Raw genomic sequence first — 26,424 nt, 5'->3', positions numbered from 1 at the left:
ACTGTATGTGCCCTCATGTTCCAAGACAAAATGGTAGATGATAAAGGTAGGTACGTTTTGGACTGGACGTGTAGTGCAAGCCTAAACTAGTCTCTCAACAGGTGTGTTTCTGCCAAAGCGAGTCTAGCCCTACACAGATGTGATATCAATGAGTGAACAACCAACCAGTTACACAGTGGCTTTACTTTCACAACCGTGGATGTTTTTACCACATATCAACACAGTTTAGTATAATAAGTCAAACAAATGGCTGACACATTATTGACCTGTCAGAAACACATGGTATGACCACCCTGTCCTGCAAGACTTAATTTCTGGCCAATGACTATTACTGGCATTCCATCACATGCAATCAGGACCACTTCTGGTGCTGTCACACACAACCATTTCACACTATCTTGCCAAACTAAACCTTACTGTGCTCAGGTTTTTTGTTTTACATTGTCCTCTCCATCGTAGTTCCAGCACAACTTGGGTTTCTTAAAGCGAGCTGAACAGGACCTAGGGTGCCAGCCTGCCTTTAAACCAGTCGATGGGCATGGTTGGTTGGCCATGGCCTTCTCAAATCAGCTTGGTAATAAGTGTAACAAAGGCAGGCTGACCTTAGACTGGAAAACATTAAGCCGTAAGAGTAGTACAGTTGGGATTAGTCATTGGTCATTTTATTTCCCCATATAGTTTTTTTAATCCATTCAGACCTGGTTTCCCTGACAGATTAAACCTACTGGAATAAAAAAAAACATGGTCAACGTATCATTATAGTCCAAGACTAGGTTTATGTGTCTGGAAAATCCACCCATAGAGTTTATCTGTAGAGACTAAGTCTACAGGGAGAGTTAGTTAGCTGCGACCAGGGTAGGTTCTCCATTGGTCAGCTCCACTTGCTCTCAATGAAAGGCTATGTGCACTTGTCTGACCCCATGAACTGATGTGTTACCACGGAGGACTCCCACGGCAACAGCCTGCAGGAAGAGGAAGAAGGGTGCAGTTACACAGGTTAAACCTGGCTGTATCGTACAAACACACTCTTGTTTCACCCATATATATATACACACACACACAGTGGCTTGCGAAAGTATTCACCCCAAAGGGCTGTGGTTTGGGGGGGTTTGTATCATTTGATTTACAAAACATGCCTACCACTTTGCAGATGCAAAATATTTTCTATTGTGAAACATACAAAATAATCTAACATGAGCGTGCATAACTATTCACGGTTTTAATGGTGCTCCAAAGTTTCAGATTTTTTTTTTTACCTTTAACTAGGCAAGTCAGTTAAGAACAAATTCTTACTTTTAATTATGGCCTAGGTTAACTGCCCGTTCAGGGGCAGAATGACAGATTTGTACCTTGTCAGGTCGAGGGTTTGAACTTGCAACCTTCTGGTTACTAGTCCAGCGCTCTAACCACTAGGCTACCCTGCCGCCCAAATTATATAACCCAACCCTAATCTGTACTTCTCCATAACTTTGTCCCTGACCTGTTTGGCGATCTCCTCCAAACAGGAGCGGCAGCTTGCTTGGTGGTGTTGCAGACTCTGGGGCCTTTTAGAACAGGTGTGTTTATACAGAGATCATGTGACACTTAGATTGCACACAGGTGGACTTTATTTAACTAATTATGTGACTTCTGAAGCTAATTGGTTGCACCAGATCTTATTTAGGGGCTTTACAGCAAAGGTGCACACACCACTTTTCTGTTTTTTTTTTAGTTTCCCTTCACCAATTTTGACTTTTTTGTGTATGTCCACTACATAAAATCCAAATAAAGATCCATTTAAATGACAGGTTGTGGTGAGTACTTTTGCAAGGCACTGTATACATTTATTCTAGTTCTGAGGTTTCACCAGCCATCATGCTTCAGGCCTATGTGTTCTGATGAATGCCTGTGTCTGTATTGCCTCTGTATAGGTCATATGCGGCAGTTGACAAATGGTCCGACCAACTGATGGACTACCTACATAACCTGGGTCTCAACACTACATCAGCCTGGGAGAACAGGACGGCATGGAGAGACCGATGTCGAGGTGCTCCGCACCTTTCCAATGAAAGGCGAAGGCGAGTGAGTGGGTGATCATTACAATTTTTTTTCAATCAATGTGTGCTCAAGAGATGACGGGCACGTAGGTGAGGCGTGGAATGCAGACCGGTGCTGGTCTTATTGGGATGGTGTTCATGGCCTTCTCCAAACTGTACTCAAGCTCCAGTGATGCAAGGGACAGTTCTACCTCATTCCTGAGGGGGGCAGCAGATTGAAAAGTTTCACAACATTCCACTGTTTTTAACTGCACAACTACAAGGGACATTCTGATACATACTGTAGTAAGCCTATGTTCTGCCATATTATAAACCACAGTGTATGATTGTTTGAAGTAGGCTTACAGCTGCAATATCAGTCTGTGATTGACCTACAACAAAGTTTCCCTTAGTCCCTCTTTAGTGTCCCCATTCCGCAGCTGTAGTCTCTCATCTGATCTTGCACCTGTCGAACATGTGTCATGACGTTGGCCTGGGGGTAGGTTTATGACAGTCATAAATACCCCCCCCCCCCTTTTTCCTCTCTCTACCCTACTGATGTTACATTTGCAAACCCCTTGGTTAACATAGAGATTCTGGCAACATCAGAAGGTGGGGGGAAATGAACTATATTCTGGTAATCCGACCAATTGAACATATGCGGTGGTACTTAATGAATATGATGTCAGTTTGGTTGTCATCTGAGACATTCTCATCAATGATAAGATGACATAAACTCTACAGTGGAAAGTCTACACATCAGAGTTATCGGATTCACATGGAATTGTTGTTCAATTTAAATGTTTGAATATGAAATTATTCGTGATGGGATGAAATGTGATTTTAGCTTCTAAAATGTGAGAATTGGGTTTTCATAAGGTTAGGGCTCTGCTCAATCAGTGGCCCGCCCCTGTGAAGGGATATGGGTTATTAAACTTTTCAAACACGCCCTCCTTTCCCTTCCTATATAAAGCCTTGACGACAATATAACCTCCTGTTCCGAGGATGTGAGGACGACGGTCCGATGTCAGAATGGTTCCGATAATAACTACAGAACGAAGCCAACATCAGCGTGAGCTTTGGTTGCGAATTGTATGAACTTTGAACTCTTATTCATTACAGAAGTGATACCTCCTAGTCGTTGAGTCAACAACAACAGCTGCAAACGAGGGTTAGGAAGGAACAGACAGAGTATCCCGTCTATCACACAACGACGTTACTACAACGTATTCAATTGACCACCAGAGACATTCTCCAAAGGACTCGGTTTGGCAACACGGCCTTCCATCTACCACCAATCTACTGATGCGCAGCTCAGAGTAAATATTTATTGCATTTTCCTTTTCCAAATGGGAGGTCATTTAGAATGCATAAGATACTGTATTTACGATAGCACAGCTTCTTCCTTTGTTACTCAGTCTTCCCGCTCTTTCATTCAAACCCAGCCCCTTTTCTTTTGTGTAACCAGCTGTCATATCTGTTCCGCTCGCTATGGACGTTTTCCTTTATGACGTAATTTGAAATCAAGTTATGATTAATTATGTGTATGTGTAATTCTGTGTGATTAGTTTGGTATTTAGTAAATAAATAATTAAACCCAATTTTGTATTGCTGATTCAACTTGTTAGCCAGGGTTCATGAAGCTTCCAATGAATTCCAAACCCAAACTTTGAAAAAAAAATAGGAACATTTTTCCCCTAAATTTTTCTAATGTGCAAGCTATCAAAGGAGGTAGTCACCACTCCTCCGCTAATTAGTGAACCTCCACCCATAAAATAATTGATCTGACCTCAGCAGCGATATCAACCCTAATTATGCCATTAGCGAAAAAACAGCCGAAATTGCGAACGCTCTCCAAAATCAACCATCAATCACAGGCTTTGTGACGGTTCTCCCCACTTTTGCACATATGTATCGCCATAAAAATGTGGCATCAGTCCAATACCACAGTGCACAGCTGAAGCACGTGCCAGACATGGCTAACATGAGGGGACAGGTGGAGAGAACTGAGCAACTATTGACAAAAGCAGGAAATGAAAACATTCTGCTAGTCAAGGAACTGCGTTTGAAATCTGAACAATTAAAATAATTGCAAATACTTATGACGATGAACGAGCACAAACTCTCCAACAAAATCGTTGTCTCCAGGAACAACTCGATTTAGCCAAAACTAAATATGAGGTAGTCCACTCCAAACTAGATAAATATGTTGAGATATCTACAAACAGGAGCGCGCAATTTGATAACATGCAGGCAGTTTTGTTGAACGTTACTCAGAGTAACACGGTTCTACTCAAAATTCTGCAGACCAAAGAAAATCAATTAGTGAACACAATGACAAAGTTGGATGACAAATCAGCAGAACTCATTGAAGTCGCTGACCAAATGAATGATGAGAGAACTCGGGTGATGAAGATGGAAATCTTGATCACTGATTCACTCCCTCCGTACTCAAGACCTCTATCTGCACACCATGACAGATAAGTTTGAGACCGAAAAGAGCAAGAGCGACACTCACGTGTCCAAAATCAGTACTCTAAGCGCTCAAGTGGACTTTGCAATGCAGCAGAATACCACCCTTAGGTACCATCTGGAGGAAATCCAGAATGGTCACGCTCCACAGCGTGACTACCTATCCAAGCAACCAGAGCCCTGCACTCAAAGGAGTGAAGATGATAGGTTTCAGACATTGCCTCCATTAAGTGTCCCTCAGTCTTCTCCTCTTGGCCATTTGGCACTGAGTAATATGGCGCCTCTTGGCCAACATAGCCAAAGCTTGGCTTCTCCTCTTGGCCTTTCGGCCCCATTTTCCCCACAGGATGAAGCCAACCCTCTACGCCCGCTTGACGCGGAATACCTTGACAAACTCGTCAAGAATTTCGCCACCTTTGACCCTGTTGCAGGTTAGCCAAATGATACTGAGACGTTCCTAGCTGACATAGAGGACGCGTTGGATGGCTACCCGAACGCTACGGGTTCTGACAGGGTTTACCTGTTGAAGCGAATGTCGAACAGACACGTGACAAGGTTCATTCGTCTACAACAGCAACACGTGCTAAATGACTACGCTAAACTTGCCACAGCTTTGAAATTAGAAATCAGTGGTTCTGCGACTTGCAAACACGATAGCTCACTGGCTAACACGGTCAAACAAGCTCGGAACGAACACCCACAAGCTTACTATCATAGGCTTCCTTCAGCTTACTTTGGCCTACTCACTGAAACAGCCATGGAAGACCTGTTACCATTTAAACAAATGTTCCTGTCGAACATGTATCCTACCTTCATTACCTACTTGGGCCCTGTCGCCCACCTTGGCTTGCCTATCTTACAACTCAGAGAGCATGCAAGCACAGCTTTTGAGGCATCAAAAGCTCGCAACGCTAAGAGCCCTGACCACTCGGTTTTGAAGTTTGACCAGGAGCACTCACTCCAGTTAGAGGGTGCATTATCAGGTATTGGAGCGTTAAGACATGACGCACAGCAACAGTTTCTACCACGAAACCATGATTCCAATAACCTCCGCTGTCTAAATAACTGTAAAGTACGTCGCCATCAAAACGACTACCGCTACAATCGACCTGTTCACTACGTTCCTGCACCCAACCCACACAAAGTCACAAGGACTAGACAGGGAATTACGGACACCAGGTCCGCAGGAATTAACACCCATAACAAGGACGTTAAAATTCAAATCTCTCCCGCTCTCACTCGAGACCCTATCCAGGGCCCACTTGGTCAAGAAACAAGCCCACGGGCTTTGCCTATAGACTCTGATACAAAGGTTGCGAATAAAAAGGTCAAAGGCTTCATTAAAGCCAAGCCCACTCAAAATCGGAAAAGTCGATATGCTTCCACCTTGAACAGAATTGACACCTCACGTTGTTGCGAACGACCACTCCACTTTGTGGGGAATATGTCCTCTAAACATGAATCAAAACGACCATACCTAGAAACAGTCCTTGACTTAACTTGTCATGCGACTATTGATTCTGGTGCGACAATATCACTCATATCTCAAACATTGTTTGATGATCTAAAAAGGGCTTTCAAGCCAACTAAACTAAACGTTGGTTAAAAGTGGAACGATGCAACACTACACTTCGAGGGGTCACTCAGACTACCTCGCCTCCCACATTGAGAGTCATGCTGAAACTACACTTCAAGGACGTATCGCTCGTCCACTCTGTGTATGTTACCAGCCTCGAAACTGTACCCCTGCTACTTGGAGCAGATTTGATGGATCGGTTACTCCCATTGATGGATTGGAAAACCAACCAGGTATGGTCACAGGCTACAGTGCCTTCTCCACCGACCACACTGCCGTCCCCTAATGCTAGCTGCAACGCAGTCATTCACGAGGGGTATCTGTAAAAATCACCCCTTGGGAAAAAGACGTTTAGAAACCTCTTGGGGCAGAATCCGAACCAAGGAGATGTTACGATATCTCGACACATTCCATCAGCCAATCTGATTGACCATTCTTGTTATGATTTCGAGCCAGCTGTCTCTGTGAATGAGCAACTTCCCTCCTCCTTGCAGTTGTGCAATACGGTAGTTGAGATGAACTTCTCTTGCCCTTCGGACACTTCCGCAAGCACTGTGGCCGTCTCAGCAAGAAAAACATTGATGCGCAGAGTATACACTGCTTCCGATGATACACCTTCCATCAGTCTTAAATGGAAGAAGTTTGGCACCACCAAGACTCTTTATAGCCCGGCCAAACTGAGGAATCTGGGGAGAAGGGCGTTGGTCAGGGAGGCGACCAAGAACCCGATGGTCACTCTGACAGAGCTCCAGAGTTCCTCTGTGGAAATGGGAGAACCTTCTAGAAAGACAACCATCTCTGCACCACTCCACCAATCAGGCCTTTATGGTAGTGGCCAGACGGAAGGTGCTCCTCAGTAAAAGTCACATGGCAGCCTGCTTGGAGTTTGCCAAAAGACACCTAGGGACTCTGACCAGGAGCAACAAGATTCTCTGGTCTGATGAAAACAAAATGTAATTATTTGACCTGAATTCCAAGTGTTACGTCTGGAGTGAACCTGGCACCATCCCTTCGGTGAAGCGTGGTGGTGGCAGCATCATGCTGTGGTGATGTTTGTCAGTGCCAGGAACTGGGAGACTAGTCAGTAACGAGGGAAAGATGAAAGGAGCAAAGTACAGAGAGATCCTTGATGAAAACCTGCTCCAGAGCGCTCAGGACCTCATACTGGGGCGAAGGTTCCAACAGGAAAACGACCCTAAGGACGCAGCCAAGACAACACAGGAGTGGCTTCTGGACAAGTCTCTGAACATCTCTGGAGAGACCTGAAAATAGCTGTGCAACGACGCTCCCCATCCAATCTGACAAAGCTTGAGAGGATCTGTGGAGAAGAATGGGAGAAACTCCCCAAATGCAGGTGTGTCGAGCTTTTAGCGTCATACCCAAGAAGACTCGAGGCTGTAATCGCTGCCAAAGGTGTTTCAACAAAGTACTGATTAAAGGGTTTGAATACTTATGTAAATGTAATATTTGTGTTTGAATTTATTTTGATAAATTTGCCAAATTTAGCTTTGTCATTATAGGGTATTGTGTGTAGATTCATGATTCATGAACTTTTCTATCCATTTTAGAATAAGGCTGTAGCATAACAGAATGTGGAAAAAGTCAACGGGTCTGAATACATTCCGAATGCACTGTATCTCTTGGAATTTCATTGAGACCAGGGGTTTCCAGGGGTTTTCCCCAACCATAGTTTGTCATGTAATTAGGCCTTCACAATATTTTTTTTTGTGTCGAGGATAGTTTTTTAAAAATGATATCACAAAACTTATTGTCAAATGAGGTTGGAGGAACTTGACAAAATAACATTTGTTTAAAATATTGTTTTATTTTACATAAAAAATCTCTGTTGGTGAGATAAGGATGCGCAGACCAGCAGGAGGAGTGTTTACGGACATATTCAACCTCTCACTACCCATTCCAAGTCTGTTGGCCCAACTGGCTTCAAGATAAGGTATAAAATCGTTCCTGGACCCAAGAAAGTGAAGGTAACTGAACTATACTGAACAAAAATATAAACACAACATGTGAAGTGTTGGTCCAATGTTTCATGAGCTGGAAGAAAATATTCCAGAAATGATATATACGCACAAAAGCTTATTTCGCTCCAATTTTGTGCACAAACTTGTTTACATCCCTGCTAGTGAGCATTTCTCATTTGCCAAAATAATCCATCCACCTGACAGATGTGGCATATCAAGAAGCTGATTAAACAGCATGGTCATTACACAGGTGCATCTTGTGCTGGGGACAATAAAATGTGCTGTTTTGTCACACAACACAATGCCACAGATGTCTCAAGTTTTGAGGGAGCATGAAATTGGCATGCTGACTGCAGGTATGCCCACCAGAGGATTGAATGTTCGTTTCTCTACCATAAGCCGCTTCCAATATCGTTTTAGAGAATTTGGCAGTACGTCCAACCGGCCTCACAATCGCAGACCATGTGTAACTACGCCAGCCCACAACCTCCACATCAGGCTTCTTCACCTGCAGGACCGTCTGAGACTAGCCACCCGGACAGCTGATAAAACTGAGGAGTATTTATGTCTGTAATAAAGTTGTTTTGTGGGGGAAAACTATTTCTTATTGACTGGTGCTGGCTTCCCAGTGAGAGGGCCTATGCCCTTCCGGGAAGGCCAAGAAGATCACCAAGGACATCAGCCACCCGAGTCACAGCCTGTTCACCAAAGGTGCACCAAAGCTGGGACTGAGAGACTGATGAACAGCTTCTATCCTTAGGCCATCAGACTGTTAAACAGCCACCACTAGACGCTTCCGCGCACTACATACAGTCTATGCATATGCAATAGAAGTGTTACTTTTCTGTAAGCACTCGTACAGTAGGTCAAATGTATTAATAAGTGCTTCGTACATGAGCCCCAAGTTGGCACAAGACAGACGTTTAAGCAGCACCTTGAGGTTTCTGTCTGTGGCTGTTCTTTTTTACATGTATGTCCGATTTGGCCCACTCACTGTGAGCGCAGAGCGCTTTAAAGACAATACCACACACTGTGTGGAAAGAGCTCGCTACCCACCGTGGCCTCCGCTATAGCCTACAGTTCTTCATCTCCAGAGAAGACTGGGAATATATCACCATTTACCTACTTCTAGGCTGCTCTACATATGTATTTGGTTTGTCATTCTATAGGTTTTCATGGAATTTCTGTGGTGATTTAAATTGAATTCATTTAGAATTTATCAGAATATATATTCCAGAAGTAGTTTTACCAGCCCCGTGCTCCGGCTGCACTACAGCCCTGATAACACCTGCTAAAATGTGTACAAGACCATTTTATTTAAATATAATTTTATTTGAACTCCTAATTATCTAACATGCGTGCCTGTGACATTGAATTCATCAAACTTACCGAACAAAGGGAAATACAAGACACACACACATGCATGTGAATCAGGGTTATGCAATCAATGTAAAGACTAAAGGCTATTTAAGGTCATTCCTTTGCAGTGTTATGGGAGGGGAGCAGCCATAGAGATAAAATAACTACAATTACTAATTCTATTTCTATGGGAACAGCACAATGTTCTATAATTTGGGTGTGGTTGCTTCTTTGGTGGTTAGAAACGAAAAAGGTGACACTCATTTCTACTTGGTGTTTATTTATTTCACCAATGTTTCTGCTAAAGAGCCTTCATCGGGGTGTGGTTGGATAAAAGTGAAGGATCATGTCTGAATTAAACACATTGAACAACACCTGGCTGACCAGTCAGAGAAATCATAATTAACAGACAAACCGTTGCTTACAGGCCTGGAACCAGGTCAACTTTATATTACTACTACAGCGTGGCTGGCATGGCCTGACATCTGTTGAGACTTGGAAACTGTGCAAATATCTTATCAAAGCTTCCAATTGCCCTACGTCCAGTAATACTTTGGATCTAAGGCTCAGGCTGCCTTGTTGGCACATAGTGCTGCCTGATGGTGTGCCAGCCAGCCAAGTCCTGCCCACCTGCCCACATAGCAGGATAGGCCCTAAAGCCTGAGTTAGCGTTTGATCATTACAGTATTGCTGCCTGTGGGGATAATCACACCATTAGCTAGCAGTCCTATGTTTCCCTTATAACAGTTATCTTGATTTTGGTTTGATGTTGATAGGTTTTAATGTTGTGAGTCAGGATAAGAACTATGATCATACTGTATAACGCAAAATGTAAATATGAGAGTGTGTGTTTAGTATATTACCAAAAAGGCTAGTCAATATACATGTACTTGTCCGTCTTTAAATGAGGTGAGATGTGCCCTTAAAGGACTGCTGACAAATTTACAGTATACATCCGGCCCATATTCATTATGAGGTAAAAGGCAATGCTGGATCAGAAGTCCTACTCTGATTATTGCTGTCTATCAATAATGACAAACCACCTGATACTGACAACTTGGATAGAAAATGACTGAGGATGGTAGCGGACTATATTGCCATCTCTTTAATCTAAGCCTACATGAAAGTGTGTGCTCTCAGGCCTGGAGGGAAGCACAAGTCATTCCATTAACCAAGAATAGCAAAGCACTATTTTCTGGTTCAAACAGCCAGCCAATCTGGTTACTACTGACCATTAGTAAAAGTTAGGTAAAACATTTTTTGAACAGATACAATGCTATTTCACAGTAAACAGATTAACAACAGACTTTCAGCATGCTTATAACGAAGGGCACCCAACATGTACGGCACTGACACACACATGATTGATGATTGGCTGAAAGAAATTGATAAGATTGTGGGAGCTGTTTTGTTAGACTTTAGTGCTTCAGTAGTCTGCTTTTGAAAAAACATATGTGTCATGGCTTTACATCCTCTGGCATATCGCGGATTGAGAGCTACCTCTCCAACAGAACATTAACCTCGTTAAAACCTCTTGCGACGAGCAATCCCGGATCCGGGATCGTAATCATAGCCTCAAACGAATTAGCATAACGCAGCGGACATAAATACCCCTAGAAACTTTTCCTATTCATGAAAATCGCAAATGAAATGAAGTAAATATATTCAAACACAAGCTTAGCCTTTTGTTAACAACACTGTCATCTCAGATTTTCAAAATATGCGTTACAGCCAACACTAGACAAGCATTTCTGTAAGTTTATCATGGCATGATGCTATGCTAGGCTCTGCTGGCAGCTGGCAACATTTTCACGAAAATAAGAAAAGCAACCAAATTAAATAATTTACCTTTGAAGAACTTCAGATGCTTTCACTCAGGAGACTCCCAGTTAGATAGCAAATGTTCCTTTTTTCCCAAAATAATATGTTGTTTAGGATCCATCCTCAAGGTGTTAACATATATATTTGATAATATATCCGTCGAGGCAATTGGTTTCTCATAAGAAGCGATTGGGAAAAATGGCTACCTCAGTATTTTACGCAAGATGTTCTGTGGGAGACACCATGTGACAACTTGCTATATATGGTCCATTACGGCTATTCTTCAATGGAAATGCGTAAAAAGACGTCACAATGCTGTAGACACCTTGGGGAATACGTGGAAAACGTAAGCTCATTCGTAGCTCATTCACAGCCATATAAGGAGTCATTGACATGAGGCGGTTTCAAAAAATGCAGCACTTCCTGGTTGGATTTTTATCTGGGTTTCGCCTGTAACATCAGTTCTGTGGCACTCACAGACAATATCTTTGCAGTTTTGGAAACGTCAGAGTGTTTTCTTTCCAAAGCTGTCAATTATATGCATTGTCAAGCATCTTTTCGTGACAAAATATCTTGTTTAACTTCTTGCGTCGAGCAATCCCGTATCCGGGAGCGTAATCATAGCCTCAAGCTCATTACCAAAACGCAACGTTAACTATTCATGAAAATCGCAAATGAAATGAAAGAAATATATTCACTCACAAGCTTAGCCTTTTGTTAACAACACTGTCATCTCAGATTTTCAAAATATGCTTTTCCACCATAGCTACACAAGCATTTGTGTAAGAGTATTGATAGCTAGCATAGCATTAAGCCTAGCATTCAGCAGGCAACATTTTCACAAAAACAAGAAAAGCATATAAATAATATAATTTACCTTTGAAGAACTTCGGATGTTTTCAATGAGGAGACTCTCAGTTAGATAGCAAATGTTCATTTTTCCCAAAAATATTATTTGTGTAGGAGAAATCGCTCCGTTTTGTTCATCACGTTTGGCTAAGAAAACCCCCCGAAAATTCAGTCAGTACAACGCCAAACTTTTTTCCAAATTAACTCCATAATATCGACAGAAACATGGCAAACGTTGTTTAGAATCAATCCTCAAGGTGTTTTTCACATATCTATTCGATGATAAATCATTCGTGGCAGTTGGGTTTCTCCTCGGAAGCAAATGGAAAAATACACGCAGCTGGAGATTACGCAATAATTGCGACGGACACCAAGCGAGCACCTGGTAGATGTAGTTTAAAATGGTCAATCTTCCAATGATATGCCTACAAATACATCACAATGCTGCAGACACCTTGGGGAAACGACAGAAAGTGTAAGCTCATTCCTGGCCCATTCACAGTCATATAAGGAGACATTGGAACACAGCGCCTTCAAATTCTGGGGCACTTCCTGTTTGAAATTTCCTCTTGGTTTCGCCTGTAGCATCAGTTCTGTGGCACTCACAGACAATATCTTTGCAGTTTTGGAAACGTCAGAGTGTTTTCTTTCCAAAGATGTCAATTTTATGCATAGTCGAGCATCTTTTCGTGACAAAATATCTTGTTTAAAACGGGAACGTTTTTTTAATCCAAAAATTAAAAGAGCGCCCCCTATATCCAAGAAGTTAAAACGGGAACGTTTTTCATCCAAAGATGTTAATAGCTCCCCCTAATGCATAACTGGTTTTAATGGAAGTCTCTCAGGTTGAGTGTGGTATAACTCAAGGTAGCTGTCTTGGTCCTTTACTGTTTCCTATTTTTACTGATGACCTACCATTAGCTTTGAGTAAAGCCTGTGTGCCTATGTATGCTGATGACTCAACATTATACACATCATCTACCACAGCAAGTGAAATCACTGCAACCCTTAACAAAGAGCTGCAGTCAGTTTCAGAATGGGTGTCTAGCAATATGATAGTCCTAAATATATAAATACTAAAAGCTTTGAATTTGGTACAAATCACTCTCTAAACCCTTAAACTCATTTAAATATTGTAACAAATTGTATTTATTTAACCTTTATTTAACCAGGAAAAGCCCACTGAGACCCAAAGTAAATTTTCCAAGGGAGACCTGGTAAAGAAGGCAGCAACAATAAATACATTACATAATTAAAACATACAACAACGTGATCCAGCCTAGAAAAAGCATTTACACTCCTCTGTAACAGAGTCTAACATCAATATTTGAAATTAGTTCAGTGGCACTAACATATCTAGTAAAGCATGGATTGTAGATTATTCAATGCGTCTGGTGCACAAGAAGAGAAGGCAGCCTTGCCTAATACTGTGAATGTCTTGGGGACTTTAAGTAGAAACCACCTAGCAGACCAGGTATGGTAACTGCTGGTGGTGAAGGAGACCAGACTACAGAGGTAAAGAGGGAGTTTACCCAAAATGGCTTTGTAGATGAACGCATACAAATGTATCTTTCTGCGCATATAAAGTGAGGTCCATTTGGTACAATGTGCAATGGTGGGTGAGTGACTTGGCATTTGTAATGAAGCGGAAGGATGCATGATAAACCAAATCAAATCAAATCAAATAAAAAATCTAATCAAATCTAATTGTATTTGTCACATACACATGGTTAGCAGATGTTAATGCGAGTGTAGCGAAATGCTTGTGCTTCTAGTTCCGACAATGCAGTAATAACCAACAAGTAATCTAACTAACAATTCCAAAACTACTGTCTTATACACAGTGTAAGGGGATAAAGAATATGTACATAAGGATATATGAATGAGTGATGGTACAGAGCAGCATAGGCAAGATACAGTAGATGGTATCGAGTACAGTATATACATATGAGATGAGTATGTAAACAAAGTGGCATAGTTAAAGTGGCTAGTGATACATGTATTACATAAGGATGCAGTTGATGATATAGAGTACAGTATATACGTATGCATATGAGATGAATAATGTAGGGTAAGTAACATTATATAAGGTAGCATTGGTTAAAGTGGCTAGTGATATATTTACATAATTTCCCATCAATTCCCATTATTAAAGTGGCTGGAGTTGAGTCAGTGTCAATGTCAGTGTGTTGGCAGCAGCCACTCAATGTTAGTGGTGGCTGTTTAACAGTCTGATGGCCTTGAGATAGAAGCTGTTTTTCAGTCTCTCTGTCCCAGCTTTGATGCACCTGTACTGACCTCGCCTTCTGGATGATAGCGGGGTGAACAGGCAGTGGCTCGGGTGGTTGATGTCCTTGATGATCTTTATGGCCTTCCTGTAACATTGGGTGGTGTAGGTGTCCTGGAGGGCAGGTAGTTTGCCCCCGGTGATGCGTTGTGCAGACCTCACTACCCTCTGGAGAGCCTTACGGTTGAGGGCGGAGCAGTTGCCGTACCAGGCGGTGATACAGCCCGCCAGGATGCTCTCGATTGTGCATCTGTAGAAGTTTGTGAGTGCTTTTGGTGACAAGCCGAATTTCTTCAGCCTCCTGAGGTTGAAGAGGCGCTGCTGCGCCTTCTTCACGATGCTGTCTGTGTGAGTGGACCAATTCAGTTTGTCTGTGATGTGTATGCCGAGGAACTTAAAACTTGCTAGGATAGGGGGGTGTTCCCTCTGCTGTTTCCTGAAGTCCACAATCATCTCCTTAGTTTTGTTGACGTTGAGTGTGAGGTTATTTTCCTGACACCACACTCCGAGGGCCCTCACCTCCTCCTTGTAGTCCGTCTCGTCGTTGTTGGTAATCAAGCCTACCACTGTGGTGTCATCTGCAAACTTGATGATTGAGTTGGAGGCGTGCATGGCCACGCAGTCGTGGGTGAACAGGGAGTACAGGAGAGGGCTGAGAACGCACCCTTTTGGGGACCCAGTGTTGAGGATCAGCGGGATGGAGATGTTGTTACCTACCCTCACCACCAACTGGGTCAGGAAGTCCAGGACCCAGTTGCACAGGGCAGGGTCGAGACCCAGGGTCTCGAGCTTGATGACGAGTTTGGAGGGTACTATGGTGTTAAATGCTGAGCTGTAATCGATGAGCAGCATTCTTACATAGGTATTCCTCTTGTCCAGATGGGTTAGGGCAGGGTGCAGTGTGATGGCAATTGCGTCGTCTGTGGACCTATTGGGGCAGTAAGCAAATTGGAGTGGGTCTAGGGTGTCAGGTAGGGTGGAGGTGATATGGTCCTTGACTAGTCTCTCAAAGCACTTCATGATGACGGAAGTGAGTGCTACAGGGCGGCAGTCATTTAGCTCAGATACCTTAGCTTTCTTGGGAACAGGAACAATGGTGGCCCTCTTGAAGAATGTGGGACCAGCAGACTGGGATAAGGATTGATTGAATATGTCTGTAAACACACCAGCCAGCTGGGCTGCGCATGCTCTGATTATGCGGCTGGGGATGCCGTCTGGGCCTGCAGCCTTGCGGGGGTTAACACGTTTAAATGTTTTGCTCACGTTGGCTACAGTATAGACGACGTTGGCTACAGTATAGACCTCAGTATAAGAAACGGGCTTAATGTTAAAATGGTTAACAAGGGCCTGTGTCATAGTTATCTGTAACAGAGTTTACATTAGAAGCCTGGGCCCCACCATTAACAAAACTGAACCAGCAGATATGAAGTGCTTGTTAAAAACCTCTACAATATTGGCTTTATCCTTCACTTCATTAGAATCCATCATTAAATGGTCAGGAAGGTCAGAGGACACATTAGAACCTGAAACTGATTTGATTAGCTTCCAGAACTTGGTAGGGTTGTTTAGGTTCTCTGTGACTGCATTTAAATAGTAATCTGATTTGGACTTCCTGCTCAATCCTGTACATTTGTTTCTTACATGTTGACCAGACTGGACACGTCGCTTGCGCGAGCGTCGCAAAATACATTTTACAAATCCATGTTATTCAATTATTGCACACACACTGCTCGTGCGCGCCAAAGAGCATCTGCGTTGCCAAGGGCTAAAATAGAACTCCTTTCTATTTCTGACGCAGATCGCGCTGCAAGTCCTGCCTCTCCCATCTCCTCATTGGTTTATAGAAGCAGGTACCCATGTGCCATCTCCTCATTGGTTATACCCACGTGGGTGATTGAAAGACGAAATGTTTTGCCGGTTGTCGTGGTAATACTATGAAAGTGTAGATGACAATCACCATATAAGTTCAAAGATGAAAAAGCCTGGAAGGAGGAGAGATGACTCGAAACGATTCGGTTGGCCGTTTTATGTGTGGATTAATTGTCGGAGTAGAGGACCTTGTGCATTTCAGGTAAAATAACAACGCAATGTTTATATCCCAGGACAAATTAGCTAGCAACAGCAAGCTAGCTAAATAGGACAAATTAGCTAGCAAGCCTGCTCTGTTTTTAAAATCATAGGGAGTCGGTAGAGATTGCATGGTATCTACCGGCCCAGTGTTTGGTTGCACATTACCAGAGATCAACAATAAAAGCATAACAATATTTCTCAGTTGCCCAATGCATGAAGACTTGGTGGAGCCAGCACCATTGTCAATTAAACTTTTGACAAGTTGAGGAGACTAAATTGCTTGGTCTAAACCTAGATTGTAAACTGACATGGTCAAAATGTATTGATGCAATGGTTGCTAAAATGGGGAAATGCTCTGCTTTCTTGACATCACGATCACCCAAACATGTCCTACATGCCTTAGTTTTATCACACCTGGACTACTGCCCAGTTATATGCTCAAGCTCTGCAAAGAACGACATAGGCAAATTACTCTTGGCCCAGAATAGAGCAGCATGGCTGGCCCTTAAATGTACACATCAATCTCTCCTGGCTCAATGTAGAGGAGAGCTTGACTGCATCACTACTTGTATTTGTGAGAAGTATTGATGTGTTCAAAGCACCAAACTGTCTGTTCAGCTAACACACAGCCCAGTCACCCATACATACCCCAAAACACATACCACCAGGGGTCTCTTCACAGTCCCTATGTTCAGAACAGACTCTGGGAAATGTACAGTACTACATGGAGCCATGACTACATAAAACTCTCTTCCACATGAGGTAACTCAAGCTAGCTGTAAAATCAGGTTAAAATGACATGGAAATTACACCTCACAGCACAACGTGGACTGTGAAGAGAGACACACACACTCTAGCATACAAACTCTACACACACCCACACATTGTAATATCGTATTGTTGACATTTTGTACATTTTATATTTACAATTTGTAATAGTGAAGCAGTAGCCATTTGTAAAGTGCAGAATGTCTTGTGTGATGTATTGTTTTATTTATGATGTAGACCAGGGGTGTCAAACTCATTTTACCCCTAGAGTCGCATTTGGTCTTCAACGAGATACGGAGGGCAGCACCAATTTTTGGAAATATTTCTTCGCTGTCAAAATTTGCAATAAATGATCCCCTATCCATCGTTTCTGTAATTTGTTGTGCTCCCTGACTGTCTAGCTTCTATTTTTTATTAGCAAGCGGGACACATGTATGAATGAAGAAGGTCCATTAACATTCCTACACAGTTTCGATCTGGTTTTAGTCATTTTAAAGTGTATTGAGTTTGTCCTCGCCCTGCTTGATACAGAGACAAAAAGAGAGGAACAGAAGGAGTTTGAGAGAGAACGAGGCAGAGTTATTGCTGCTATGTATAATATGCCACTCAGAGAGAAGTTAATATATAACACAAATCTTTCAACAGATAGACTACAATTATGAACTGATCATTCTGAATCATTGAATGAGTTTACTATATGTGACGCTTATCTGATGACCTGGGGAAACTACAAAAGTAACATTTGATTGCACTGTGAATATGGTCTGTGTTTTTGGACTGTCTGCGACAGTTGGAGCTGACTAGGGGTTTATTAGAGTGGTAAATGAATAGGTTCTTCAGAACTCCCAGTGTACACCAGGACAGGGCCCCTCACACTGTAGGTATGTGTGTGGAGAGAGAGGTACTGCAGTCAGGTCAATGCTTGGGAATATGCCCCCCCCACACACATACACACTCAGTCAGTCAGTCAGTAGCTGGGAAATGTGTATCCGAGTGGAAGCCCTGTGCTGTCGCATTGTTCACAGTATATTTTTTTCTGCATGAATGTCCCTGGCCATAGGAATTTGATTAATCCACTCCTTTCACACGTTGAGGAACAAACAGCCAGGAAAACTGACAGCTTAAGCCAATGGGTAGAAAGGATGGGCTGTGCAAAGCAAACAAGCTATTCAGGCCTCCCATTTATTTAACCATGGAAGTGTGGCCCCTGCTACACATACTGTCACTTTAGGCTACTGAGCATAACATAAACCTCATGGATATATACAGTAGACCTAAGTAAAGCTGCTCTTAGACATGTACCATGATCATATGCTATTTTAAATGCACACCCACATACCATGCAATTATTACAATATAGTACAGAGTAGTCTGCTTAATTGCCATGTTATTTGTAACTAGGACCCTGCAGGATCTTATGGAAATAAGGACAAATATGAATAAGAAGCCTGTGATTCATAGCTGTACTGTTTTCTTTTATTTAATAGACTACCTACTGGACACACACTGTTTGAATCCATGTTATTTCCACTTAATTTCAATGAAATTATGCTGAACCAACATGGAATAGACGTTGAATTGAGGTCTGTGCAGGTGGGTAATGAGCTTCCTTGTAGGGAGCGCTGTGGTTAGAGAAACTATGTCCCTTTAAGAGAGAGAGTGAGAGAGACATGGGGTTGACATAGGCCATTGAAGAGGCCAGAGATTGAAGCATGATTGCCCGATGACACTTCGACCCAGCGCACAGAAGTAGAGGGTACAGCAACAGCCTGCCAGGGTGGTTTGTCTGAGCAAGAATACCAATTTGACATTTGAGATTCATGGGGATATTTGGCTGAACAAACACATTTTCTAAAATCGAATTACAGAGATAAATTACATCAGAAACTCTCAATTTGAGCGTGTGAACGAACAGCTCTCGGAGATTTTACAGGTGTTGGCTTCGGTGCCAAGTGGCACAGAAGCTAGGCTACTCCTCTGTGCCATAGCCATGCCCCCGTTCAGGTATACTGTTACCGGATCTATTATTGTGTCGGGCTGATGGTTGTCTTGGTCGTTTTTTGGATGCAGGGTGTGAGGAGGCTGGTTTCTGCTGCACCGGCTGTGACCCCGTTGTGCATCAGTAAGGGATGGAGAGCTGACCGTTCGTATGGCACCTGCTATTGCGACCAGGCTTGTACCTCTACCCTGGACTGCTGTCATGATTATGAACTAGCCTGCCCAGGTAAGAAGTTTGACAAATTATATGTTGCCCAAATTGTGTCAATTTCAACAACACAACACTAGCCTGTTATCTGTTTTTAACATCACTGGATACATACAGGGATTGTAAAACCCAGTTTGGGCCAAAGGTAATTGAGTTTGTCCTGGAGGTGGGTTTATTCATTTCTGTGTCAGACATATGATTTGTTTGTAATTCTTATATGTATTGCTTATAGATGTACTGTATACCAATATACTTAATCTGTCTCACTTTGACAACATGCTTTTTCAGTAGCAAACATGGTAGAGGACACAACCATAGAGTCATGCTTGTATTTGCTTTCATTTCCTCCCTGATATGTCCTCATCCAGTTCTGTCCTCCTTCCTAGCGGTGTCCTGTGTGGTGAGTGAGTGGAGTGCATGGTCTGGCTGTGCTGAGCCCTGCAGGGCCACACTTCGGATGAGGAGCAGGCAAGTCCTGCAGGAGGGGGAACCCTGTCCGCACGTAGAGGAGCATGCCGGCTGTGCAGAGTACTGGGACCGCCGGCAGTGCAGTAAATCACTGGGTAAGTACCACAGCCAAACATATAGCATTAGGTTGCATCTAGCTTTGGTTAGGACCTTACCCATATGCCGTTAATGGCATATTGTCTATGTCAAATATTCCTCTGTCTTCAAATAAGGTTACCTTCCCAGGTCTCCCTTGGGAAAGAAGTCTTCTGACCTCTATGATACTACCTGGTTAAATATAGTCTAAATAAAAAAACATATTGTGTGTGGGGGGGAACTAAATCTGAAGTTGTTATTATGGATGTTGTTGTCTTTGCAGTACCGGCTCTCATCACTACCGGTGGCTATGGCAACGCCAGGAAGAAGAGAGACATTCCTGTCAACAATGATGATGATGTCACAGGGTGAGAGGCCCGGTTTATGTGTTTGTGTTCTTCCATGGTATTCCTGTTATCTTCAGAGAAATATGATATCTAACCCGTGTTTATGTGCGGCAGGTAGCCTAGTGGTTAGAGCGTTGGGCCAGTAACCGAAAGGTTGCCAGATCAAATCCTTGAACTGACAAGTTAAAAACCTGTCGTTCTGCCCCTGAACAAGGCAGTTAACCCACTGTTCCGAGGTTGTCATTGTAAATAAGAATGTGTTCTTAACTGACTTGCCTAGTTAAATAAAGGTTAAATAAAAAATGTGAATGTGACATCTATATATGCTTTTGTTTATGTGTGCGTGCATGTCTGTGTGTTTGTGTGTGTGTATGCATATCCAGGCACTGTGTGCAGTTCCAGCTGACCTCCCTGACCCATTGGTGCCAGCGTAGTGTGGGGCCACACACCCGCTGGATGCAGTACCTGAAGGAGGGCCACCAGGTGTGTGTGGAGTGCCAGCCTCCTGCCCTCGCTGCCGGGCAGAGACACTGCACTGGAGACTGTGAGGAGGAGAGGTAAGACAGGCTGGGCACACAAGGAGAGGAGAGTCTATAGATATGTAGTAAATATTTAAGTAATGTTTACATGCTAACCCAATATTGTGTTTCTTGTTTGGAGAGTTAGATTTCAGCCACAAGGTGGCAGGCTTAGTCTAGACGAGTGCCTGATAAAAACTGTCTAGTAAACAGCAGTTGTTTCTCTCTCTCTCCAACTCCCACCCCCTCCCCCCTTCTCTGTCTCAGATTTGATCTCTCTCTCCCTCCCCCCTCTCTCAGTGGCAGGCAGTGGGGAACCCCAGGTGTCGTGTTGTGTGGAGGGGAGTAGACTCCTGCTCCTGTCCCACCGTTCACAGCTTCCTCTTCATATAACCCTGGACAGCTTCCTCTTCATATAACCCTGGACAGTTTCCTCTTCATATAACCCTGGACAGTTTCCTCTTCATATAACCCTGGACAGCTTCCTCTTCATATAACCCTGGACAGCTTCCTCTTCATATAACCCTGGACAGCTTCCTCTTCATATAACCCTGGACAGCTTCCTCTTCATATAACCCTGGACAGCTTCCTCTTCATATAACCCTGGACAGCTTCCTCTTCATATAACCCTGGACAGCTTCATCTTCATATAACCCTGGACAGCTTCCTCTTTATATAACCCTGGACAGCTTCCTCTTCATATAACCCTGGACAGCTTCCTCTTCATATAACCCTGGACAGCTTCCTCTTCATATAACCCTGGACAACCTCCCCTTCATATAATCCTGGACAGCTTCCTCTTCAGATAATCCTGGACAGCTTCCTCTTCAGATAATCCTGGACAGCTTCCTCTTCAGATAATCCTGGACACCTTCCTCTTCAGATAATCCTGAACCTCCTCTTCATATAACCCTGGACAACCTCCTCTTCATATAACCCTGGACAGCTTCCTATTTATTTAACCCTGGACAGCTTCCTCTTCATACTATCCTGGACAGCTTCCTCTTCATATAATCCTGGACAGCTTCCTCTTCAGATAAACGTGGACAGCTCCCTCTTCAGATAATCCTGGACATCTTCCTCTTCATAGAATCCTGGACAACCTCCTCTTCAGATAATCCTGGACAGCTTCCTATTTATTTAGCCCTGGACAGCTTCCTCTTTATATAACCCTGGGTTACTGTCTACCTCCTCTTCATGGACATACAGACACAGGACAGCACAGGGATCAGGCATAATCAGAATGCCGCTCAGACAGTGTGTACATGCATATGGACCAGACTGTACCAGTATCTCCCATAAAAATTGGTATGAAACCTCTGCCAACATATAAGTCTTGTTTATATGGGTGTTTTGGGTAATTTTGTTCTCTGGTTGGACAGAATCTTCCTTCTGAAACATGCTATTGTAGATCTGCTTCTTTCCTAAGAGTATGTAACTGTCAGTTAAATTTGTCTTTGTATCACTGAAAGCCTTCAATAATGCCTGGAATACATGTCTGGAGTACAAAACCATTAATGAATTTGATTTTATTTAACTGTCAGTCATCTAAGCGGAATGTAAAGAAAGATCTTGGGACATTGAGACACTTTTTACAGGACAGGTAAACCGGAGTTGTGTGTGTGTTTCACAGCCAGTCATGGCTCCAAAGTTACAACATGCATTGATAGAACAACAGAACATTTATACAGAAACAACTTACAGCATAGGAAAGACAACAGGTAGAAACATTACAAAACTAACAGTAGCCTAGAGACTTACAAACAGTAGCCTAGAGACCTACAAACAGTAGCCTAGAGACCTACAAACAGTAGCCTAGAGACCTACAAACAGTAGCCTAGAGACCTACAAACAGTAGCCTAGAGACCTACAAACAGTAGCCTAGAGACCTACAAACAGTAACCTAGAGACCTACAAACAGTAGAAGAAGAGGTTTAACATACACAATTTCCCTGGAATTTTGTATGTTACAATGACTGGTGGATTCGGCAAGGTTGGAATCAATTCCATCTTATTCCATCATATTCTCTTCAAATTTCAAATTAAATTATTTAATTGAATTCTAATTTACCAAAGCATTTCAAATGGACCCCAACCCTGAAATCTAACACATTTCAATTGCATTTGGCTAATTCCTAATTGTACATTTTTCATAGCTTCTAAAAAATTAAAAAATTAAAATAAAAGAAGCCACTTGATGCTTTCTCATTTTACAAATCCGTTGACACCAGAAATCCTCTTGTACAGGAACACAGTAGAAGCTAAAGGAGTGCCAGGGTTGGGAAACACTGTACTACAGGACATTTGGATGTTGGGTGACTTGGAGATGGAGGAGAGGACTGATGTAGAAAATAGTTTTTTTAAACATACCAGTCAGCGGTCACAGTATACTAGTAAAGAAATTTGACCTTGTCAGAATATTTTCCAGAGTCATCCCTCCTACCAAAACAGAAATATATAAAGGCTATAAGTAGATGCTTGACCTGTATGTGTCTGAATGTCTGTCCATGACAGGATCTAGTCATTCTGTCCATCCTATGACTCTCCTTTGGATCTTCTCTTCACAATGCTACAATTTATTTCATGTCTATTCATGAGGATTTGATTGTCATCATTCTTTAAAGAGAGAGTTTCCATGAAAAAGTGGTCCCTGACCCTCACAATATATTCTTACAGTGAAAGCATGAATTGATGTATGGTAATGTAAAACATAGGGGACAGGAACACATATCTCAATGCTCAAAACCAGAACCGAGCACGAGAAGCCAGCGCTCTACAGATGACAGCTAATTCGACCACCGGGGCAGTCAAAGGAAGGATTTGAAGGAGGATTTGAAATGCATTGTGAACACAATGACAATACACTTTGTGACATTGTACTGTATGTTCACCCTACAGCTAAAGTCATTCATGTTAACATTGTCAAACAAAGTAGAAGTCTAGTTGTATATCTCCTCGTTCTCTCTCTCTCTCTCTCTCTCTCTCTCTCTCTCTCACACTAACATATACATACACATGCATGCACACCACTGTGACTGTTCAGGCCTAAACATTAAATAGGCTGTGAACTACTGTCATTAAATAGACTATGAACTAGAGTGTTATGTGAAGGTAGAGATTGCCTTGAAGAGCAGAGAGAAAAACTGTAGCCAGTGAAAAAGCAGTGCTCAGTATATAGGCAAATGGTCTTCCCCAGATATTACTGTAACACTAATCACTGTTGATGATAACAGGTGCAGTCTGTAGGGCTGAAAACAACATACACCCTCTAGATCATAACTATCTCGTCCAATATGAACATATGCACACACACACACTGGAAGCAGCTCCACTTCCTCCACTAAGCAGTAACCACAGCTCTAATCACTAGCTCTCTGCTTGGCTGAGCAGCAGTCCCTTTAGAAATGATCAACACACACACTTTTTCAGAGGTTCTGCCCCTTCCGCAGTCATTGCTATTCCTTTCACACCTCAGCTCCACTCGCTCGGATCCAGCTCAGACAGGGACAGGAGTGATACATGTGACTCTGGGGATGCAGAATTCTCGCCTTTTCTCAGAGAGATATAGAGAGCAAAGGACAAACACATGGACGTGCAAGTGGACAGTGTTGTGGATCTGTCTATGATTTTATACGATATCTACAGTATGCACTGTGATGTCTATTATTCAGATAGGATTATCATGGATATATTCAAAACTAGGATTGCATTATGCCTGTATCTGAATTACAGAACAATGCAGGGGAGCTGTGGGTTCATGAGGGATATTTATCTATGTACATACCTGTGTACTAACTACAGTATGTTTGAGAGTTTTCAAACTGTATAAACGGATGAGAATGCATGCATTTTGATACAGTCAGACTACCCACCCAAATTAGCAGAGCTACGCAGCCCTGGTATCAGCCTTGCCAGGAGAGAGCCTGTTACTATGGAAACTGGGCTGGAGCTATCGTGAAGATGTCTGCCATATAAGACCTGTGTATCAGCTGGCCTTCAATGTATGAATGTCTGTGTGAATGAATGCAGACGCACTCAAATAACTCTAGACTTGCTATTCAATCCAAACCTATAACCAGGTTTGGTTACGTAAGCTCTTCCCTTTATGAATTAATATGCTGTTCAGATAGCATTCTGGATGAATTTATGGCTTGTACCCAAGGACAAGGATCTCGCTCTCAGTCTCCCCCCTCTCAACACTCAGTCCTCCCACCCTCTCTCTCAACACTCAGTCCCCCCCACCCTCTCTCTCAACACTCAGTCCCCTCCACCCTCTCAACACTCAGTCCCCTCCACCCTCTCTCTCAACACTCAGTCCCCTCCACCCTTTCTTTCAACACTCAGTCCCCTCCACCCTCTCTCTCAACACTCAGTCCCCTCCACCATCTCTCTCAACACTCAGTCCCCCCACCCTCTCTCTCAACACTCAGTCCCCTCCACCCTCTCTCTCAACACTCAGTCCCCTCCACCCTCTCTCTCAACACTCAGTCCCCTCCACCCTCTCTCAACACTCAGTCCCCTCCACCCTCTCTCTCAACACTCAGTCCCCTCCACCCTCTCTCTCAACACTCAGTCCCCTCCACCCTCTCTCTCAACACTAAGTCCCCTCCACCCTCTCTCTCAACACTCAGTCCCCTCCACCCTCTCTCTCAACACTCAGTCCCCTCCACCCTCTCTCTCAACACTCAGTCCCCTCCACCCTCTCTCTCAACACTCAGTCCCCTCCACCCTCTCTCTCAACACTCAGTCTCTTTATGTTGTTCAAAGGAAAATGATGATGATGCATGTTGGGGCAGCTGTGTATCAATGTTTCACTGTTTTAATATGAGCATATATCCTAAATGTTTGCTTGGATTTGGAAATATAAATCCATTCACCACATTCTTTATAAAATACCACAAAAATAAACAGGTTATTTTTCTTTTGCACATCTCAGCATTTCATCTGAAGCGATTATTTTGAACCCTTGTGTCTTGGTGGTATGACTAGGAGGAAGGGACAGGCTGTTCGGTACATGAATGCCTTGGAGCAGAGCTCTCCTAAATGTGTGCTTGGTGCACAAATCTTCAGGGATGATTATGATTCCTCACTTTCATACCAAAATGTACAGATTTTTTCAACCATTCCCCTCTGACTCAAACTCAGTGTAACACAAAACAACAGACAATCAAGACATATTCACAGACAGAAATGGAAGATCAGATGTGGTACTCTACTCTCACCACGAGATAAACAAACTGTACCAAGAAGAACAAGACTCACAGACTGGTTTCCCCTAAAATAAGTCTGGATTGTATCTCCAATAACTGTCTGACAAGAAGAAATATCCCATACAGAAATACTCAAACAGATATGGTCATGACACAACAGACTAGTAAACCCAAGACTCATATAGGTAACCTCCTTTATCTATATAAAAATAAATTAATCAGGTAAGACAATCTCAAAATGTGGATACATAAATTATCCTTTAAACACGCACACACACACACACACACACACACACACACACACACACACACACACACACACACACACACACACACACACACACACACACACACACACACATATGACTAAGGCCAGGTTTGAGGCTGGGGGGGCACTAGTAAGT

General features: G+C 42.9%; 1 protein-coding gene across 4 annotated transcripts; it reads left to right on the top strand.

The window, feature by feature from the left end:
* The first annotated feature begins 958 nt into the window (after nt 1-958).
* LOC115142382 (somatomedin-B and thrombospondin type-1 domain-containing protein-like) lies at nt 959-25,745 on the top strand. 4 transcript variants are annotated; one of them, XM_065002540.1, is made up of 7 exons: nt 959-1,556; nt 1,911-2,061; nt 19,267-19,420; nt 19,789-19,965; nt 20,229-20,313; nt 20,676-20,849; nt 21,078-25,745. In XM_065002540.1, the coding sequence occupies exons 2-7, from the start codon at nt 1,948-1,950 to the stop codon at nt 21,157-21,159; spliced, it is 786 nt and encodes a 261-aa protein (XP_064858612.1). In that variant the 5' UTR covers nt 959-1,556; nt 1,911-1,947; the 3' UTR covers nt 21,160-25,745. The 4 variants fall into 4 exon arrangements, with proteins under 4 accessions (XP_064858612.1, XP_029537644.2, XP_064858609.1 ...); XM_029681784.2 differs by having other exon boundaries at nt 959-1,793; XM_065002537.1 differs by having other exon boundaries at nt 959-2,061; nt 21,111-25,745.
* Nucleotides 25,746-26,424: the final 679 nt, after the last annotated feature.

This window comes from Oncorhynchus nerka, linkage group LG2 (genome assembly GCF_034236695.1).
Source record: "Oncorhynchus nerka isolate Pitt River linkage group LG2, Oner_Uvic_2.0, whole genome shotgun sequence".
Taxonomy (NCBI): domain Eukaryota; kingdom Metazoa; phylum Chordata; class Actinopteri; order Salmoniformes; family Salmonidae; genus Oncorhynchus; species Oncorhynchus nerka.
The sequence above is the reverse complement of the archived record's forward strand: the minus strand, read 5'-3'. Positions and strand labels throughout refer to the sequence as shown.

Bases quoted from the DNA above. Each gene is read 5' to 3' on its own strand.
- LOC115142382 (XM_065002535.1), top strand. From the start codon at position 1,882: ATGCCTGTGTCTGTATTGCCTCTGTATAGGTCATATGCGGCAGTTGAC. The intron at 2,062-19,266 runs GTGAGTGGGTGA...TTTTGGATGCAG, and splicing joins CCAATGAAAGGCGAAGGCGA to GGTGTGAGGAGGCTGGTTTC. The intron at 20,314-20,675 runs GTGAGAGGCCCG...ATGCATATCCAG, and splicing joins AATGATGATGATGTCACAGG to GCACTGTGTGCAGTTCCAGC.